At 41.6% G+C, this 21,833-nt stretch overlaps 1 protein-coding gene across 9 annotated transcripts in view; it reads right to left on the reverse strand.

Annotated features, from left to right (window-relative positions):
• The window catches only part of DPP8 (dipeptidyl peptidase 8), a 75,885-nt gene extending 54,052 nt beyond the window's left edge, over positions 1 to 21,833 (reverse strand). For 8 of the 9 annotated variants that reach the window (XR_008514137.2, XR_008514138.2, XR_008514136.2 and 5 more), the window contains exons 1-6: positions 21,608 to 21,829; positions 19,755 to 19,890; positions 16,316 to 16,585; positions 11,250 to 11,362; positions 4,829 to 5,002; positions 2,100 to 2,268 (exon numbers count right to left, since the gene is read on the reverse strand). Coding sequence is in view for 6 of the 9 variants with exons in the window: in XM_024232571.3 (XP_024088339.1) it covers positions 2,100 to 2,268; positions 4,829 to 5,002; positions 11,250 to 11,362; positions 16,316 to 16,585; positions 19,755 to 19,791 (763 nt within the window). In the remaining 3 variants the exon portion in view is untranslated. Of the gene's footprint in view, positions 1 to 2,099; positions 2,269 to 4,828; positions 5,003 to 11,249; positions 11,363 to 16,315; positions 16,586 to 19,754; positions 19,891 to 21,607 lie in introns of all 9 variants that reach the window. The other variant, XM_009249924.4, reaches the window with a different exon arrangement.

Below are 21,833 nucleotides of genomic sequence, written 5' to 3' on the forward strand. Positions count from 1 at the left end.
AGAGGAAATCACCTGAACCCGAGAGGCGGAGGTTGCAGTGAGCAGAGATCACACCACTGCACTCCAGCCTGGGTGACAGAGCAAGATTCTGTCTCAAAAACAAACAACAACAACAAAAGAACAAAAAAAAACAAACTTGAAAGAATATGTATCATTTTGTTATCCTACCTGTAACATATCTGTTAACAATGACTTTCTTTCTTTCTTTTTTCTTTTTTTTTTTTTTTTGAGACGGAGTGTCGCTCTGTCGCCCAGGCTGGAATGCAGTGGCGAGATCTCAGCTCACTGCAAGCTCCGCCTCCTGGGTTCACATCATTCTCCTGCCTTGGCCTCCTTAGTCCTTAGTAGCTGGAACTACAGGCACCCACCACCACACCCAGCTAATTTTTTGTAGTTTTAATAGAGACAGGGTTTCACCGTGTTAGCCAGCATGGTCTCGATCTCTTGACCTCGTGATCTGCCCGCCTCGGCCTTCCAAAGTGCTAGGATTACAGGCATGAGCCACGGTGCCTGGCCTGTAATTAATTTTAACTAATGATTGATGATGATGAGGGGATAATGATTAAGAAAGATGACAGTAAATCAGCTTTGTGAACATAAGATTAAGCAAAAGTTAGACAAAAGAATTTTCAGTCATCATCTTCATTATGGTACTTAAACTCTGGTTCACGTGTTCAAAGAAAAAGCAATACACTATTTCCCATCTTTCATTTGTATGAAACCTTTAGAGGAAACCATTCACATCTTTCTGTGCTTTGAATAGTGCTTAGTATTATCATAGCCACTTCAATAAAACTTAATTAAATATTCCCACAATATACATAGTTCTACAAAGTTCTATTTTTTCTATTATGACAATAACTAAGTAGGCTCTCCAAGACTGAAGAATAATTTTTTTTTTGAGACAGGGTCTCACTCTGTCACCCAGGCTGCAGTGCAGTGGTGCAATCACGTTTCACTTTAGCCTCGACCTCCTAGGCTTGAGTGATCCTCCTCCCTCAGTCTCCTGAGTAGCTGGGACTACAGGCATGTGCCACCACATCCAGCTATTTTTTTTTTTTTGGTAGAGACAAGGTCTTACTATGTTGTCCAGGCTCAAGTGATCTATCTGCCTCAGTCTCAAGTAGTTTTATTTTTTTGAGACAGGGTCTTGCTCTCTTGCCCAGGCTGGAGTACAGTGGCGCAATCTCAGCTCACTGCAACCTCCACCTCCCAGGTTCAAGCAATTCTCCCGCCTCAACCTCTCTAGTAGCTGGGAATTACAGGTGTGCACCACCATGCCCAGTTAATTTTTGTATTTTTAGTAGAGACAGGGTTTCATCATGTTGGCCAGACTAGTCTAGAACTCCTGACCTCAGGTGATCCACCTGCCTTGGTCTCCCAAATTGCTGGGACTACAGGCATGAGCCACCACGCCCGGCCTCAAGTAGTTCCTTAGAATGTGTAATTGGTTTTTCTGTTTCTCAAAAACAAAACTAACTTTTAAAGATTTATTTATTTATTTATTTATTTATTTAATTTTGAGACAGAGTCTCACTTTGTCGCCCAGGTTGGAGTGCAATGACTCACCATAGCCTCAACCTCCTGGATCAGGTGATCCTCCTACCTCAATCTCCCAGGTAGTTGGGACTACACATGCCACTATGCTCAGCTAATTTTTTGTATTTTTTTGTCAAACGAGGTGTCACCATGTTGCCCATCCTGATCTTGAACTTCTGGGCTCAAACAATCTGCCTGCCTCAGCCTCCCAGAGTGCTAGGATTACAGGCATGAGCCACCATGCCTAGCCTAAAATTTTATTTTAATAAGAACAGTTTTGGGAAAATTCTGGCAGTCTTATTAGGCTAAAAGAACAATCATGTCAGAGGTTCTTTTGTTTCACTGTTTGAAAATGAACATTAAAACATTAAAATGAGTATTATACATGTGGTACATACAAGTTATCCTCTGTACTTTTCTCTATTTTTTAAAATTTTTAAAGACTTGAATTTCAAATATAAAGATCACCCAACTCGGTAATCTAATTTCAAAATGCAAGCAGCAAATTATACTTCAAAAAATACTGTTCAGAAAAGTAAATCTGAAGAACTATGCCTTACCATTGTGCACATAAGTGAGTCTCCTTTCTTCTCTGGTTACAATGTTAGATATCCAAATATCGTTGCTATGTATAAAAGCAATCCAGTCTGGATCAGCAGGGCATAATTTTGGATCCATCCGTATGTTGGGACAACTAGTTTCCACTAGATTGGGCCTTAAAGGTTGTTGCTAGAAAAGTAAACAACATTTTAAGGTAAGTATCAGGCTGACACATACATGTTCCAGCACCCTTCCTATAAGATGAACAATATTTCTAGGTAAAATGTCAACAATGAGGCCGGGCGTGGTGACTTACGCCTGTAATCCCAGCACTTCGGGAGGCCAAGGCGGGCAGATCACCTGAAGTCAGGAGTTCGAGACCAGCCTGACCAACATAGTGAAACCCCATCTTTACCAAAAATACAAAAATTAGCTGGGCGTAGTGGTGGGCACCTGTAGTCCCAACTACTTGGGAGGCTGAGGCAGGAGAATCGCTTGAACCTGGGAGGTGGATGTTGCAGTGAGCCAAGATCATGCCACTGCACTCCAACCTGGGTGACAGAGTGAGACTCAGTATCAGGAAAAAAAAAAAAAAGTCAACAATAATTGCTTCCCAGAAAAATATACTTTCTATTGCTTTAACTTACCAGAAAGGACTTTTTTTTTTACTTCAAATGAAAAAGCTAAGGGTAATAGGAGAGGACATAAAGACAATAAAACACTACTTCATAAATTTTGTTGCCCAACCTGTTTAAGAGAGTAACTACTGTTCATTAAACATTGTTATTAAACACTTATTCACTGAATATTTTATTAAATATTTTAAAATTATTTTTACCAATATAAAAGTTTGCTCATAAAAATGTAATAGAAGCCAGGATCATCACAATTCTCAAAAGAAGAGTTCCTAAAGCTCATAATGAATTGCCTAGGATGAAACCAAACATAAGCCACTTGAGAGGCTGAGGCAAGAGGATCACTTGAGCCTAAAGTCCAAGACAAGCTGGGGCAATCTAGTGTGACCCTCACCTCTAAAAAAATTTTTTTTAATTAGTAATTGGGTGTGGTGGCACATATCTGTAGTCCCAGCTACTCAGGAGGCTGAGGTGGGAGGATTGCTTGAGCCCAGGAGTTTGAGGCTGCAGTGAGCCATGATCTCGCCACTGCACTCCAGCCTGGATGACAGAGCAAGACTTTGTCTCCAAAAAAAAAAAAAAAGTGTGTGTACATATATATAGATATAAAAATTTATTAAGATGAATTAGCTTTCAAGGGAAACAAAATTGCCTTGTGATAATGATCTTCCAAAACCTCCCTCAGTGCTTACACAGAAGTGGGAATTGATGCCCTTTACCTTTTTTTTTTTTTTTTCCTCTCTCTTTTAGTCTCACTCTGTCGCCCAGGGCAGAGGGCAGTGGAGCGATCTCAGCTCACTGCAACCTCCATCCAACTCCCGGATTCAAGCAATTCTCGTGCTTCAGCCTCCCGAGTAGCTGGGACTACAGGTGCGCCTGGCTAATTTTTGTGTTTTTAGTAGAGACAGGGTTTCACCATGTTGGCCAGGTTGATCTCAAACTCCTGATCTCAAGTGATCTGCCCACCTCAGCCTCCCAAAGTGCTGGGATTACAGGCGTGAGCCACCACCCATAGCCTACTCTATCTTTCTATACAGCAAGTATTTTTACCACTTTAAAATTTGTATGGTTTTTTTTTTTTTGAGACAGGGTCTTGCTCGGTCATCCACGCTAAAGTGCAGCAGCACAATCTCGGTGCACTACAACCTCCGCCTCCCAGGCTCAAATGATCCTCCCACCTCAGCTTCTTGAGTAGCTGGGACTATAGGCGCATGCTACCTTGCCTGGCTAATTTTTGCATTTTTTGTAGAGATGGGGTTTTGCCATGTTTCCCCACGCTGGTCTGGAACTCCTAGACTCAAATGATCTGCCCACATGGGCCTCCCAAAGTGCTGGAATTATGGGCGTGAGTCACTGCGTCTGGCCTAAAAATGGTATCTTAATGTAACTAGAAAGATTATTAACTCTTTTGTTTTGAGATAAAGTTTTGGTCTGTCATCTAGGCTGGAGTGCAGTGGCACAATCACAGTTCACTGCAGCTTGACCTCCAGGTTCAAGCGATCCTCCCACCTCAGACTCCTGAGTAGCTGGGATTAAAGGTGTGCACCACCATGCCCAGCTAAGTTTTTTAAAATTTTTTGTAGAGACAGGGTCTATGTTGCCTGAGCTGGTAAAAAAAATTAGCTCCTAAAGCTGGGCGTGGTGGCTCATGCCTGTAGTCCTAGCACTTTGGGAGGCCAAGACGGGCAGATAACCTGAGGTCAGGAGTTCGAGACCAGCCTGACCAACATGGAGATACCCCATCACTACTAAAAATACAAAATTAGCCAGGGGTGGTGGCGCATGCCTGTAATCCCAGCTACTTGGGAGGCTGAGGCAGGAGAATCACTTGAACCCAGAAGGCAGAGGTTGCAGTGAGCCAAGATGGTGCCATTGCACTCCAGCCTGGGCAACAAGAGTGAAACTCTGTCTCAAAAAAAAAAAAAAAAAAAAAAAAAAAATTCGCTTTTAAAATTGGAAACCAGTCTCCATGTTTCTTGTTTTCATTGCTATTAAATTTATTTGTTGGTGGGTAAACTGAAGTTTCTGGTTTGTTTATTAATTACCTTTCTGATTTGGGTACAAATAACCTTTCGGACCCAAACCAGATTTAACCACTAGCAACTCCAACTTACCGTAAATCCTTGTGGCCCTCCATCTTTTACGTGATAAATTCCACTACCAGCTTGAAACAGAAATGTTCCACTTCCTTGGTGATAATCGTAAGAAGCAATTCCAACTGTTCCAATGCGTTTTCTTTCTCTTAATAGTTCTTCTTCTCGAGAATACATTCCATAGTCCAGTGTTGCCTAATGTGAAAGGAAAGTCACCTATTCCAGTCTTCTGAAAAACCATCTTTTGCTTTTAGCACTGAAATCCTAGAATCTCCAATATTATTGACTCTATTTTTTTTTTTTTTTTTTTTTTGAGACAGGGTTTCACTCTGTCACCCAGGCTGGAGTGCAGTGGAGCAATCTTGGCTCACTGCAAGCTCCGCCTCCCGGGTTCACGCCATTCTCCTGCCTCAGCCTTCCTAGTAGCTGGGACTACAGGTGCCTGCGACCACGCCTGGCTAATTTTTTGTGTTTTTAGTAGAGACGGAGTTTCACCGTGTTAGCCAGGATGGTCTCCATCTCCTGACCTCGTGATCCGCCTGCCTCGGCTTTCCAAAGTGCTGGGATTAGAGGCGTAAGCCACCGCGCCTGGCGACTCTACATTTTTTTTTTCAGCCTTCTAATTCACTGAGCACAGTCTACATGTTAAGCGACCCCAAAATTTTCTGGCAACTTTAAGCAGATTAATTTTAGGAAGTCTGCTGAAAGATTTCCTAGTAAAGAGTCTTTAGATGATTACTGTGTACATTGGAGAACAAGAATAAAGTCCAATCATGTTGGCATTCAAGACTTTCCACAACTTAACTGTAATTTAGTAGCCAGCATGCAATTAAGAGCACAGACTTCTAAGTCAAGTGGTTTGAATCCAAGCTTTGACCCTTCACTAGAAGTCCAACCTTGAGAAAGTAGCTTAATTTATTCAAAAGTAATTTTCTTCATTTTCAAAATAGTAATAAGACATCTATATCAGCTTTGTGAAGATTAATTTAGATAAAATATGTACAATGTTTAGCACAATGACTGACACAGAATAAGCTCTCAAATTTGTCAGCTGTTATTAAAACCTTTCCACTACACTAGCAATACTTCTCTTAATAAAACCTTAGAGGTCAAGCTGGTCACATCACTGATCTAAATAAAACTCAATGAGTGGTTTTCTGTCTCCTGGTCTTTGTCTGTTCTACCCCTCTTCCCTGGACTCTTGGAAGAATGTTTTTCTTTCTACCTATCCCAGTTTACTTATACCCCAAAACCTTGCTTGAATTCTCAGCTAGCAAAGTTTTCCAATTCACTATTTCACAGTGATTTCTTTCTTTCTTTTTTTGAGACAAAACTCTCACTCTGTTGCCCAGGCTGGAGTGCCGTGGCGTGATCTTAGCTCACTACAACCTCTGCCTCCTGGATTCAGGTGATTCTCGTGCCTCAGCCTCCTGAGTAGGTGGGATTACACACTTGTGCCACCACACCCAGCTAATATTTTGTATTTTTAGTAGAAATGGAGTTTCGCCATGTTGGCCAGGCTGGTCTCAAACTCCTGGCCTCAAGTGATCTGCCCATCTCCACCTCCCAGCGCTGGGATTACAGGTGTGAGCCACCAAGCCTGGCCCTCATGAAAGAAGTGATTTCTTTCATTTATGTCCTAAATTATTTATAGGAGTTACTGTCTGTTACTTATTTAACTATGGTATTGTTTTTCACTTTTTCAAGATATTTGCTAAATAGAAAAAAAAGAAAAAACTTCAGAGCAGAATCTCTGTGGTTTTCTTTTCCTACTTAAAATATATTTGTTATAATGTCTCTCAAAGAAAGTTTGTGGCTAGGCGTGGTGGCTCACGCCTGTAATCCCAGTACTTTAGGAGGCCGAGGCAGGTGGATCACCCGCGGTCAGGAGTTCAAGTCCAGCCTGGCCAATACAGGGAAACCTCGCCTCTACTAAAGACACAAAAATTAGCCGAGCATGCTGGTGTGCATCTGTAGTACCGGCTACTCAGAAGGCTGAGGCAGGAGAATCGCTTGAACCTGGGAGGCGGAGGTTGCAGTGAGCCAAGATCACACTACTGCACTCCAGCCTGGGCAACAGAGCAAGAATCTGTCTAAAAAAAAAAAAAAAAGAAAAAGAAAAAAAGAAAAGAAAATTATACTTAAAATGTTGTTAAAAAAATAGGCTGACCCAATAGTAGTGGGTTATCGGAACTTATTAACATTAGTGTCACTGAAGTTGGTATACAACCCCTAACTGCTAAATTTGATGGATATTAAAATAAAAAAAGAAAACAAAAATACTTAGTAGTAAATTTAACCAAAGAAGAGCAAGACATGTATATGGGAAACTGTAAAACACTGTTCAAATAAAGTAAAGATCTAAATAAATAGAAAGACATCACGTATGCACGGATTGGAAGACACAGTAAACGCCTATCAAAATTCCAAATGCCTTTTTTCCAGATATAGACAAGCTGACCCTAATAATATTCATATAGAATTGCAAGAGACACAGAATACCCAAAACAATCTTGAAACACCATTATTATTATTTTTTTTTAAGATGGAGCCTTGCTCTGTTGCTCAGGCTGCAGTGCAATGGTGCGATCTCGGCTCACCGCAACCTCTGCCTCCCAGGTTCAAGAGATTCTCCTGTCTCAGCCTCCAAGTATCTGGGATTACAGGCATGCGCCACCACGCCCGGCTAATTTTGTATTTTTAGTAGAGATGGGGTTTCTCCATGTTGATGAGGCTGGTCTCGAACTCCTGATCTCAGGTGATCCATCAGCCTCAGCCTCCCAAAGTGTTGGGATTACAGGCGTGAGCCACCGTGCCCAGCCTGAAGTATTTCTTTATTGTTGATTACTTTTTTCTTTTTTTTTTTTTTTTTTTTGAGACAAGAGTCTCTCTTGGTCACCCTAGCTGGAGTGCAGAGGTGCCATCTCAGCTCACTGCAACCTCTGCCTCCCTGGCTCATGCAATTCTCCTGCCTCAGCCTCACAAGTAGCTGGGATTACAGGTGCTGCCCCCCCCGCCCCACCTGGCTAATTTTTATTTATTTATTATTATTTTTTGAGATGCTGTCTTGCTCTGTCACTCAGGGTGGAGTGCAGTGGCATGATTTAAGCTCACTGCAACCTCTGCCTCCCGGGTTCAATCAATTCTCCCACCTCAGCCTCCCGAGTAGCTAGGATTACAGGCACCCGCCATCATGCCTGGCTTATTTTTTTATATTTTTAGTAGAGATGGGGTTTCACCATGTTGGCCAGAGTGGTCTCGAACTCCTGACTTCAAGTGATCCACCCGCCTCGGCCTCCCAAAGTGCTGAGATTACAGGCATAAGCGACTGCACCTGGCCTTTTCTGTATTTTTTTTAGTAGAGATGGGGTTTCACCATGTTGGTCAGGCTGGTCTCGAACTCCTGGCCTCAAATGATCCACCCTCCTTGGCTTCCCAAAGTGCTGCGATTACAGGCATCCGCCATTGTGCCTGGCCCTTTTTAAAAAAAATTGTGGGCTGGGTGCAGTGACTCACGCCTGTAATCCCAGCACTCAGGGAGGCCGAGGTGGGAGGATCACCTGAGGTCGGAAGTTCAAGACCAGCCTGACCAACACGAAGAAGCCCCTTCTCTAATAAAAAATACAAAATCATCCAGGTGTGGTGGCGCATGCCTGTAATTCCAGCTACTTGGGAGGCTGAGGCAGGAGAATCCCTTGAACCTAGGAGGCAGAGGTTGCGGTGAGCTGAGATCGTGCCATTACACTCCAGCCTGGGCAACAAGAGTGAAACTCCATCTCAAAAAAAAAAAAAAAAAAAAATTGTGGTAAGGCCGGGCGCAGCGGCTCACGCTTGTAATTCCAGCACTTTGGGAGGCCGAGGTAGGCGGATTACAAGGTCAAGAGATTGAGACCATCCTGGCCAACATGGTGAAACCCTGTCTCTACTAAAAACACAAAAATTAGCTAGGCCTGGTGGCGCACGCTATAGTCCCAGCTACTCAGGAGGCTGAGGCAGGAGAATCACTTGAACCTGGGCGGTGGAGGTTGCAGTGAGCTGAGATCGCGCCACTGCACTCCAGCCTGGTGACAGAGCAAGATTCTGTCTTAAAAAAAAAAAAAAAAAAAAAAAATTGTGGTAGAACATGCTGGGTGGGGTGGCTCACACCTATTATCCTAGCACTTTGGAAGGTCAAGGTGGGAGGATCGCTTGAGCTCAGGAGTTTGAGACCACCCTTGGCAGCATAGTGAGACCCTGTCTCTACAAAACATGTAAAAGATTAGCTGGGAATGGTGCCATATGCCTGTAGTCCCAGCTACTCAGGAGGCTGAGGCAGGATTGCTTGAGCTTAGGAAGTTAAAGCTGCAGTGAGCTGTGATCACACACCACTGTACTCCAACTTGGATGACAGAGTGAGATGCTGTCTCAATTTAAAAAAGAATTTGTATACTTTAGAGATACATACTGATATATTTCAGGAATGACATATCTGGTATCTTCTTTAAAACTGTCTGAGCAGGGCCGGGCGTGGTGGCTTACATCTGTAATCCCAGCACTTTGGGAGGCCGAGGCAGGCGGATCACGAGGTCAGGAGATTGACTATCCTGGCTAACACAGTGAAACCCTGTCTGTACTAAAAATGCAAAAAATTAGCTGGGCATGGTGGCGGGAGCCTGTAGTCCCAGCTACTAGGTAGGGTGAGGCAGGAGAATGGTGTGAACTTGGGAGGCGGAGCTTGCAGTGAGCTGAGATGGCACCACTACACTCCAGCCTGGGCGACAGAGTGAGACTCCGTCTCAAAAAAAAAAAAAAAATAGTCTGAGCAGTAGGGGTTGGGGGTTGTGAGGGGAAGTTAGTAGGGCTACAATCAACACTGATGCCTAAGATTTAATCCTTGTTGAAAATATTTCACGTTATTCCACTTTTGTATGCTTTAAAAATTTCCATTATAAAAGTTTAAAACACTTTTGCCAATTTTTCTATGAGAAAATTATCGTTATTTCAGTTAAAGACACTGGTCTTAGAATAAGAAATTTTTTGTTTTAAAGAAAAGTCACATGCCTATGTAAAGGGCAATGTTCATGATAAATAGTTGGAGTGAAAATGATTAGTTGTGGCCAGGTGCAGTGGCTCACACCTGTAATCCCAGCACTTTGGGAAGCTGAGGCGGTGGATCACTTGAGGCCAAGAGTTCGAGACCAGCCTGGGTGACATGATGAAACCCCGTCTCTACTGAAAATACAAAAATTAGCCAGGCATGGTGGTGTGCACCTGTAATCCCAGCTACTTGGGAGGCTGAGGCAGGAGAATCGCTTGAATCTGGGAGGCAGAAGTTACAGTGAGCCGAGATTGCGCCACTGCACTCCAGCCTGGGTTACAGAGCAAGACTGTGTCTCAAAAAAAAAAAAAAAAAAAGATTAGTTGTTATAAAAGTTATTTTTTTAAAAATTTCTATGAGAAACAGCACATTCATGTTATTCAATTAAGAAATACTTGGCCAAGGCCAGGCGCGGTGGCTCACACCTGTAATCCCAGCACTCTGGGAGGCCGAGGCAGGAGGATCACGAGGTCAGGAGATCGAGACCATCCTGGCTAACACGGTGAAACTGCGGCTCTACTAAAAATACAAAATTAGCTGGGCATGGTGGCGCATGCCTGTAATCCCAGCTACTTGGGAGTCTGAGGTAGGAGAATCGCTTGAACCCGGGAGGCGGAGGTTGTAGTGAGCCGAGATTGCGCCATTGAACTCCAGCCTGGGCAAGAAGAGCAAAACTCCATCTCAAAAAAAAATGATAATAATAAATAAATAAATACTCACTGTAAAAATAATAATGAGAAACAAAGAAGCAAACAATTGTACCGAAACATTATCTTTGGGATATTTTCAACAATTTACTTTTTTATCCAAAGATAAAATTGGCCAGGTGAGGTAGCTCATATATATATGTTTAAAAACTATTATATATATATGTAAAATAGTTTTTAATAAGAAAAAATAAAGATAAAATATTGGAGGAAATAAAACCCCAACCTTTGATTTTACATAAATGGAATTATACTATTTAGAAGATAAAACTGAACTTTGTACCTTTATTTTAGTGCTGTTACTGAGCTTTAGAAATACAAAATCAATTAAGATATATAAGTAAGCCTTTCTGGAAATATTTATCAGTTCTTTTCTGTGAACAACTCCTTTAAAAAATGTGAGAACTACGTAAGCACAAAGTTTATGAAGGGAAATGCAGTTAAACAGGGAGAAAGCAGTTTAAAAAATTGAATTTTATTATCTCTTGGTTTCAGATATCAAGAATTAAATGGAATTTCAGGGTCACACATGCAAAAACATAAAAATGTTTTAATTTTTTTATTTACATCTACTTCAAATATAAAATCCCAACCTCGAAATAAATGCAGTATCTGAATACATACACCAAATCATAGGAATAACAACATTTAATCCTACCTGAAAAAGATCCAAAAGAGGCTTCCAAGAGAGCATTAAGACTGCTGCTCTATTGATAGTTTTGGGAATTTCAGAATAAAACAGTGTATTTTCTCTGTTCTCACCAGACATGGCTATAGGAGAAAGCAATCATTTATTATTATTTTTTCGAATAGCATTCTTACTAGTCACAGTTGCAAGTACATAATGCCTTCTATACACTGCAATATTTTGCACTCTATGGGATTTATAATGAATGTTAACAAGTAGAATGTGCTTATGCCATATGCCATAAAAATTTTCAATAAAACCAAGGCTAGCCTGGCACAGTACACATGTCTATAATCCCAGCTACTTGGGAGGCTAAAGTGGGAGGATCACTTGAACCTAGGAATTCAAGACCAGCCTAGGTAACATAGCAAGATCCCAACTTTAAAAAACAAACAAACAAACAAAAAAAAGAAATCCGAGGCTTTAAAGAAAAATGCTCAGGTTTCATTTTGGTATTCAGATCTTAGTCCCTCTCAAAATATAAAAGTATGTAAATTGCTGTGTAGAGAAAAGTTAAGTACCATTTTCAGAATTTTTTGAAAATTGTGAGTCCTTTACAAGTCGGCAACAGGCTCATGAGATTCCAATGTAACAACTTCAGATTACTGTTTCTTCTGTTTCTGAAACATTTAAAGTGCTTACTTGGAAACACATAGATCTAACTGAATTCTAGTTTTTATTCATTATAAAAGTTCTGTAGGCTGGGCGTGGTGGCTCATGCCTGTAGTCCCAGCACTTTGGGAGCCCGAGGCAGTGGATCATTTGAGATCAGGAGTTTGAGACCAGCCTGGCCAACATGGTGAAACCTCGTCTGTATTAAAAATACAAAAAAATTAGCTGGGCGTGGTGGCACGTGCCTGTAATCCCAGCTATTTAGGTGGCTGAGGCAGGAGAATTGCTTGAACCCAGGAGACGGAGATTGCAGTGAGCTGAGATCACACCACTGCACTCTGGCCTGGGCAACCGAGCAAGACTCCGTCTCAAAAAAAAAAAAGTTCTGTAACTATAATCATTAATAAGATCTTTAGGGTTTCCAATAAAAGTATACTAATATTAAAACAACACAGAATCTGGCAAGTGATCTGCTGAAAATCTCTTTGTCCTTTATTGGGGAAGGGCAAAGGAAAAAGGTCTAAATTAAGTAGAAGCCAAATCTCTTCTGCGAAATCATGTGATAACTGGATAGGAAGGTCACAGCAGTGTAGAGTGAGTTACATATAAAAGAGTGACAGAAACACACTATGGTTATGAAGATATGAACCAAAGAAAACATAAACAAGGTAAAACAAAGCCTTTCTATTCTAAAAAGGTATTACTGGCCGGCCACGGTGGCTCACACCTGTAATCCCAGCCCTTTGGGAGGCTGAGGTGGGCGGATTACCTGAGGTTGGGAGCTTGAGACCAGCCTGACCAACATGGAGAAACCCTGCCTCTACTAAAAATACAAAATTAGCCGGGCGTGGTGGCACATGCCTGTAATCTCAGCTACTCAGGAGGCTGAGGCAGGAGAACCACTTGAACCCGGGAGGCAGAGGTTGCAATAAACCGAGATCACACCACTGCACTCCAGCCTGGGCAACAAGGGCAAAACTCCACCTCAAAAAAAAAAAAAGGGGTACTGCTTCCAAAAAGCTGGAGGAGTGAAGGAAGGATACAATAAATCACACAGAAATAACAAGAAATCTCCTGGATGAAAGAGATCCTCAACCTGTGTTTCTGAATTATTAATGCCAGCAGAAGTTAGCCTCGGGAAAGGTATGATAACTCCCATGCTAACCCTTGCAAATGTTGAGGATAAGCCCCCAAATAACCACATCTTTTTTTATCCTCTTATTTTTCTAATTAGTTTATGTTGCCTTTGGAGTAAAATGTTATATATCAGCTGACATTTACTTCAGCACTCAATTTTGTGTAAAATCTACTTTGTAGATTCCCAAGTTGCTTTGCTATAGAATTCTTAAGACTGTGGTCACCTATCAATACCATTCACAATTTTACAAAATGTGATCATTTCCTCCTTAACCATTCTCCTTCTAAGAGCCTTCAGTTTTCAAATATTAAAACAAAAAGACAAAACTGGTTTCCTTCTCTCCTCAGTAACAACCATTCCCCCACAATCATTTCAGTTGCCCCTCCCTATATGCTCCTAGTTCCATAATGTCTGCCTTGGTTTTATCCATGACCGGTAAAAATTTCCCCAGCACATTCTATGTTCTGACATAAGCACAAATGGACTTTTCTCATTCTTTCCTAATGGTATTTATTGGTCTTTAGAGCTACAGCAGTCATTTTGGGCCCATGTCTTCAGGCAACAGTATCAGTGAGTCTTGTTTCTCTTTAGGATAGCATGACAAAGAACAAGAGGCAAAATTAAGCATGCGATAAAGTAAAATGCTAATGTAACAAAATGCTTGTTACTAAATAATAGAGCTTCTTCTAAGCATACCACACATTTGGAATAAGGGCTCTTAAAAATGCATAATTTCTTATAAAAGAAAAGATTTCTGGCCAGGTGTAGTGGCTCACGTCTGCAATTCCAGCACTCTGGGAGGCTGAGGTGAGTAGATAGCTTGAGCTCAGGAGTTTGAGATGAGCCTGAGCAACATGGTGAAACCCAATCTCTACCAAAAATACAAAAATTAGCTGGGCATAGTGGTGTGTGCCTATAGTCCCAGCTACTTGGGAGGCTGAGATGGGAGGATGGCTTAAGCCTGGGAGGTGGAGGTTGCAGTTAGCCAAGATCACACCACTGCACTCCAGCCTGGGCAACAGAGTGAGACCCCCATCTCAAAAAACAAAAAAGGCCAGGTGCGGTGGCTCACGCCTGTAATCGTAGCTTAGGCAGATTGCTTGAGCTCAGGAGTTCCAGATCAGCCTGGACAACATGGCAAAACCCATCTCTACAAAAAAAAAAAAACACAAATTAGCTGGGCATGGTGGCATGCGCCTGTAGGCCCAGCTACTTGGGGGATTGAGGCGGGAGGATCACTTCAGCCTGGAAGGTCAAGGATGCAGTGAGCCAAGATCATGCCACTGTACTCCAGCCTAGAGACCCTGTCTCAAAAAATAATAATAATTAATAATTAATTTAAAAAATAAACTTCGGACAATCCCACAAAGGATTAATTCACTTACTATATAAAAGGCTTCAAATCATTAAGAAAAAGAAACCCTCTTCAGGGGTTGAGTGGAAAAAGAACTTTAAAAATAAAAAAGAAACCCAACCCAATTAAAAAACCAAATATTATAGACTGAATGCACAGAAAGGAAATACAAATGGCTTTTTTTTTCTTTACTTGAGACGAAGTCTCGCTCTGTCGTCCAGGCTGGAGTGCAGTGGCACCATCTCAGCTCACTGCAACCTCCACCTCCCAGGTTCAAGCAATTCTACTGCCTCAGCCTCCCAAGTAGCTGGGATTACAAGTGTGTACTACTATGCCTGGCTAATTTTTGCATTTTTAGTAGAGACGTGGTTTCACCATGTCAGCGAGGCTGGCCTCAAACTCCTGACCTCAAGTGATCTGCCAGCCGCAGCCTCCCAAAGTGCTGGGAATACAGGCGTGTGCCACTGTGCCCAGCCACAAATGGCTTTTTAAGCACGTGAAATGATGCTCAATCTCACTCATAAGAGAAATAAAATAAAAACAATGAGAAACTGCTGTTCGCTAATCTGACTGGGAAAGATCAAAAAGTTTAATTACTCACTACTGGTGTATGCATGGAGAAATAGATAATCTGAGATAATGTGATGGTAGTATAAACTCTATAACCTCTTTGAAAGGGGAGTTCAGTAATATCAATCAAAATTCAAAATATATATACCCTTTTTCCCAGCAATTCCACTCTTAGGAATTAGTTCTACAGGTATATTCACACATGTGCAAAATGCTCTAATACAGTGATATACACTTCCTCATCTTTTGTAACAACAGATTAGAAAAACCTAAATGCCATTACTGGAGGTCTGGTTAAGTAAAATATGATACAATTATATAATGGAATATTCTGAGTTGTTAAAAAAGAAAGAATCCTAGCGTGAGCAACATGGCAAAACTCCATCTCTACAAAAAAATTCAAAAAATTAGCTGGTTGTGGCAGCGTGTGACCATTATTAGAGGTCTGGTTAAGTAAAATATGGCACAATTATATAATGGAATATTATGAAGTTATTTAAAAAAAATGAATCCCAGCTTGAGCAACATGGCAAAACTCCATCTCTATTAAAAAAAAAAAAAAATACAAAACATTAGCTGGCCGTGGTGGCATGCACCTATAGTCCCAGCTTGGGAGGATTGTTTGAGCCTGGGAGGTCAAGGCTGCAGTGAGCCATTAGTGTGCCACTACACTCCAACCTGGGTGACAGAGTGAGACCCTGTCTCAAAAAAAAAAAAAAAAATTCTATAATTATGACATGAACTCATGCAGACAACATCTTTAATATCTCCATACACACATATATACACACACCACACACACACACAAATAAATAAAACACATATACATACACATTCATATAAACGAATAAAATTTATATTGGAAAAATTTGGAGGGGAAGGAACCTACCTTTAAAAATTTAACAAACAAGAAAGTAAATCAGTAGATTAACATATTTAATTTAGGCAGACATTAAATCTGGAGTGAACGGATTCAGGAAGAAGAGACCAAAAACAGCCTTGGATTAAAAAAACAAAAGCAGTAGCTGTTGAGTGGGAATAAACTAATGGTTTTATTGTTTGTTTTCCTAATCAGACCATCTAAAGAAAGGCATTTCAAGCTAGCTTTAGGAAGAAGCAATTTCTGGCATCTTCGATTTTGAAAAATGATCATGGTCAATTAATGATTTGTTACCTACAAGTAAAAATAAAGTTAATGTGATACAACAAAATCGAATTCTTCAAATTATAAGGCTTTTTTCTTTAATGAAACCAAAAGTCACTAATTTATTTATTCATCAAACTTTGAGTGTCAATTATACCTAGACTTTAAGTTTGACTTAAGAGATCATTTTCTCTCAGAAACTATAACTTTGTACTCACCAAGGTAGTAGATTCTGTCTGAATGAGGCCCATCTGGATCATTCCTCTTCACAAACATGAAATCATGTGGTGCCTTAGCCATCATGTAGCCATGATATTTTCTGGTATCAGCAAGCAGCTTTTTAAGCTGACTCCAGGAATACCGCTCAACATAAAACGGCTCCAATTTAGGCCGATCCTGTGATTCAATATTCTCCTCACAGTCCGCAGTTTCAAATATCTCAACACCCAGCTGTTCTGTTTCCATTGCTGCTGCCATGTTGCATCTTCCTAGAAAAACAAGGCACATGAAGCTGTTCACAGGTCTGTCTTCTATTATCAGAATGATTCTCTGATAGGGTCAAAAAAAAAGCGGGGGAGTGGGGAGGGCAAGAAAAAAATGCTTTTTAGCACAGATGCAATGAAACCTAGTAAGAAAAGCAACAGCTCTCCCTTCTCTGTGTTCAGTTTAAAAATGAAATTTAAAAAAAATTGAGGTCAGGTCTACTTCACAGTGCCTATAAATCCCTTTGGTAGCTTTTATAAAAGGCTCTCCTTAGGTATTTCTTGCCAAAACTCCCTTTTCTTTCCCACACTGGAAGGAAACAGGCCATTTGCCAGTTGGCTGCTATGCTCCACCCAAGAGCATGTCAATAGTGAAGCTAACTCTGCCAAGGAAGCTAAGTGTTTTGCATTTTAAAAAGTAACGCATTTGGTAAGTGTGGATTTTTTTCAGCTAACAGAAATAACCACAACAAATGAGAACGGTAATAAAATTGTCAAAAATAATGTGCATGTAATAACCTTCCTAGGGTACTTACCCAACATAATATATTGTTTCCTTTTAAATGGAAAGCCAAACAAAACACTTAACTGGCTGATGCATTTCTGAGTCTTCTGCTCTTGCCTAGACATCACTATCATGATTATTTGTGGTGACTCCACTTTTTTTTTTTTTTTTTTTTTTTGAGACAGAGTCTTGCTCTGTTACCCAGACTGGAGTGCGGTGGCACAATCTTGGCTCTTCGCAAGCTCCGCCTCCCAGGTTCACGCCATTCTCCTGCCTCAGCCTCCCGAGTAGCTGGGATTACAGGCATGCACCACCACACCCGACTAATTTTTTGTATTTTTAGTAGAGATGGGGTTTCACTGTGTTAGCCAGGATGGTCTTGATCTCCTGACCTTATGATCCGCCCGCCTCGGTCTCCCAAAGTGCTGGGATTACAGGCATGAGCCACCGTGCCCAGCCTGGTGACTCTGTATTTTAAGGAAACTTACGTGACTATTCTTACCAATCATACAACATATACTGATTAAATGGCAGAAAAAAAAGATACTATCTTAAAGTGGCTTTAATTAGCTGAAGTAGTCGATACAGAAAGCATTTAATATTTGTACTAACAGTATTTTGATAAAAAGTATAAACTGGGGTTTACCGGTTCAACCCCTAAATAGTGTTTGTTAATATCTCATCTGCTAATGTTTATTCTTATTTCACAAATCCAGAAGTTGCATTTCTCCTTTATCTTTTCCAACATTTAACATGAGCGAAGTATCAAATAACAAAAAGTGTTATCATAAACCAGTGTGTATTCCAACATATATTATTCATGACACTGCCAAAAAGAAGGAACATAAAAATTCTGGGCAATCTGCTCTTTTTGAACTAATAAATGTCAAAGACATGTGGACTTGGGAGATAAACTAAATTGCATTTATGCAACCAAACTTAACATAATTATTAACTACTTCTATAATAATAAATACAAGGCTGTACATTTAATATATCTTTTTTAAAGCCCAAATTTGAAGGCTAACATAAATTCATAGTAACTATCACAGACTAAAAGTTATTAGCAGGTATGGATTGTGAATTAGTCCATTAAGCACACATTACTGGCATGCCAAAGAACTGAATGAACTGTGTGTGCAGCTTATTTTGTCTTTTTTCATGCTACAGTTACCTATGTTACCATTTTCAATATAACAGTAACCAAGTGGCCAGAAAACCTATTAGACAGTTACATCAGGTATGCTTGTATCATTGTAACATGTGAGCATTCACTTTCAATGACTAAAATCCAAAACAGCTTGGCAGGGAATTAAGTCATTTAGTTCAAGCAGTATCCAGCACACTGATATTTACTGACAGTGTAAGACTGTGGTGGTTATATACTATCATATGTTGTTTACTTGCCCTAATAAAAGCTAGTTAGTGGAGGCCTACTTTCTACCAAATGTCAACGGAACCAGTTTTGTTGTTGTTGCTGTTTTTGTTTTGTTTTGTTTTGAGGCAGAGTCTTGCTCTGTCACCCAGGCTAGAGTGCAGTGGCACGATCTCGGCTCACTGCAAACTCCACCTCCCAGGTTCAAGCAATTCTCCTGCCTCAGCCTCCCGAGTAGTTGGGATTACAGGCACCTGCCATCGTGCCCAGTTAATTTTTGTATTTTTTAGTAGAGACGGGGTTTCACCATCTTGGCCAGACTGGTCTTGAACTCCTGACCTCATGATCCACTTGCCTTGGCCTCCCAAAGTGCTGGGATTACAGGTATGAGCCACCGTGCCCAGCCAATGGACCCAGTTTTATATCTAATGGACTGAGGGACAAATGAGAAAAGAACCTACACAAATTGGGCTCATTTTTCTTAACTTCTCTTGTGTTATGTTTGGAAGTTCACCTGCAAACCAGTGCTTGCAAGAAGATGGCTGTGGAACAGAATAGGGAAGCTCAACAGAAAGACCTTCTCCCAAGCCTTACTGTCCAGTTTATTTTTTTTAGACAAGTCTCACTGTTGCCCAAGCTGCAGTGCAGTGGTACAGCCTTCAACTCCTGGAGTCAGAGGATCCTTACGCCTCAGCCTCCTGAGCAGCTAAGACCACAGGAATGCATCACCATGCCTGGCTAATTTTTTAAAACTTTTTTGTAGAGATGGGGGTTGTCCAGGCTGGTCTTGAACTCCTGGCCTCAAGCAATCTTCCTGCCTCGGCCCACAAAGTGCTGGGATTATAGGCGTGAGTCACGGCGCCTGGCCATGCCCAGCTTCTTGAGTTATCATTCACGTCACATCTTTCTTATGTAAAAGGTACATTAGCTTACATTTAAATTATCTGGTATTCCTGAATCATACTAAGCCCTGGACACTCTATGCATACACATGCATACTTGCGTGTACATGTACAAACGTTGTACAGTCCAAATGACGGTCTCCTGAATGTTCACAGCAAATGTACATCCTGCATTTCTAAAATATACCCGATATTATATAATATTGGTAATCTGTGCAGATGTTTGGTAAATGACTTAATTCCTGATTATATACAAACACATTCTCAAAATAGGTGACCTGAATTTTCTAATGTCAAAAATAGGAAAATAGGGTCAGTGTACCTTCTCAGCACAGTGCATATATTTCACTGCCCCACCTACCTCGTCACTTAAGTAGTTTCCCTGGTGCCTACCTGATTTTATTTTCATCTGCTCAGATCTCTTCCACATTCAAAGAGATCTTTTTCAAGTGACTCAACTTCAAGCATAGAATCCCTCTGCTCATCCTGCTCTTCTCACAGGAATCTTTCCTTTCCTCACCATCCAAGCCTGCTCACCAGGATAATGAAATAAGATAATAAGACTTTGATCATTAAGATGGACCATATGTGGCCAAAAAGAGAAGCCCCAAAATAGTAGTTAAAACTGATACCGAAATATCACTTTTTGGGGCAATATATAATGCCTACATTATTTTGTATCTGCATTTTATGTTATCAGAATTCAAGAATTATTTTATTTCAGAGATGTGTAGCCCAATATAGTCAAAAGAATATCCTAACATAGTAGACTTTGGTGTCCAGACAAAGGAAAACCATGGAAAGGCTTTAAAAAGTTACAAAAGGCATACAGATGTGAAGTTACTCAGTGACTATTGCAAATCATCAAAAACGGCATATGATTAATAAAATTTATTTTTATGTGCCTATTCCTGTTCCTCTTTTACATAATAATGTCATATCAAGCTGGTTGGAGATAGAATTAACTCAGAAGGATAGCCAATAAGAGTTACAGGCCATTTTTGCAGAAAGGGAATTAACTTGAATTTAATAACAAGATTTTTCACGAGATAAACAATTTTCTATTCATCTTAAGTGCATTCCATTTTTGCTTTTTTTCTTGCTGCATTACTCTGAGAATAATTTAAATAGGTAACTTTTCTGGAAAAAGAAGCATTAAACTTGTTGAAATTCTGGCTTAGGAAAAAAAAAAAAAAAAAGGAAGGTCTGCTATTACATCTGTTACTCTATCAGTTTTAATTTTGGGCTCCCATAGCCCAAGTAGGTCATGAAGGGATGGGGTGGGAAAAGCTAAGTGGCAAGTGCAGGAAAAACAGCGAGGTTATGCCAGCACAGCAACAATGGACTAAGATGTCAAGACACCTCATAGCACTAAGCCCCTCACTCAGAAATAGAGCATGTTGACTCAGAAAATAGCTTTAGGACTCTTGAGTTTGGACCCACTCAAGTGAAATTCCTTAATTTTTAACTCAAGGGCCAAACAGCCGTCCACTTAAACACCTAAAGCTTCACTGAAGCCTAGCTATCTCATTCTTTAGGGTCCACACCTAGTTGAGAGGTTCATTAGCACAGAGGGGGCAAAGACCTTGAAAAACTATGAATGAGGAACAAGAGGAGAGGCATAGCAGAGAATATTGAGAAGGAAGATGGGAGGAATGCCAAGTCTTAGAAGAAAAGTGTGAGAAGAGAGGTGTGGCAGGAAAGGAAAGTGTCCTGCTGCGAGTGGGTGGAACAGAATGGGAGGGGGCAGTGAGCAGGGAGGGAATCGACCTAGCATGAAGTAGCAGAGAAAAAAGACCATCAGCTGGGAAACCAGAAAATCTGAGGCCGAAGCCCGTCTGCCAAGTCGGACTTAAGGAAAATCCCTTCGCCTCTGTGGGCTTCCGTTTCCTCATCTGTAAGCGCTGACAATACCCGGCCTCCCAACCCCAGCGAGACTCAATTAAGATAACGGACGTGGAAGTCAGGAGGCCAGCGCCCAGAGCTCAAGGGGCGCCCAGTGAACGGTGGTTGACTCGAAATCTCAGAGCCTCGGCTTCCTCTTCCGGCAAGTGGGGGGTGGGGTGGGTGGCTTGGATTAGCCGCCACCGGCTCTGCCCTGGGCAGGGCGGCGCGCCGGGAAAACCGCAAAGCGCGCTGACCCTGAGAACGCGCGGAGCAGTCCCTCCGTAAGGCAGAGAGGGCCTAGCGAGCCGTGGCCCAAGCCTCGCCGGCGCAGGAGAAGGAGAGGGGGGCGGATACTGCACCTTCCCCCCCGGCCCCGCCCGGACCGTCCTGACGTGCGCTATGGAGCGGGCCTGCGCCGCTTCATGCTGCGCCGCCTCCACTCCGGTCCTGGTTGCAGTGGCTTCCTCGGCGGCGGCGCCGGTGACAACCCAGGCGGCGAACGCAGCACTCAGAAGCAGCGGCGGCAGTAGCAGCGGCCTTGGCCTCGGAGGCTTTAGCACTTCCGGTTCCTCGCGATCGGCTCTC

The sequence above is a fragment of the Pongo abelii genome, chromosome 16 (genome assembly GCF_028885655.2).
Source record: "Pongo abelii isolate AG06213 chromosome 16, NHGRI_mPonAbe1-v2.0_pri, whole genome shotgun sequence".
Taxonomy (NCBI): Eukaryota; Metazoa; Chordata; class Mammalia; order Primates; family Hominidae; genus Pongo; species Pongo abelii.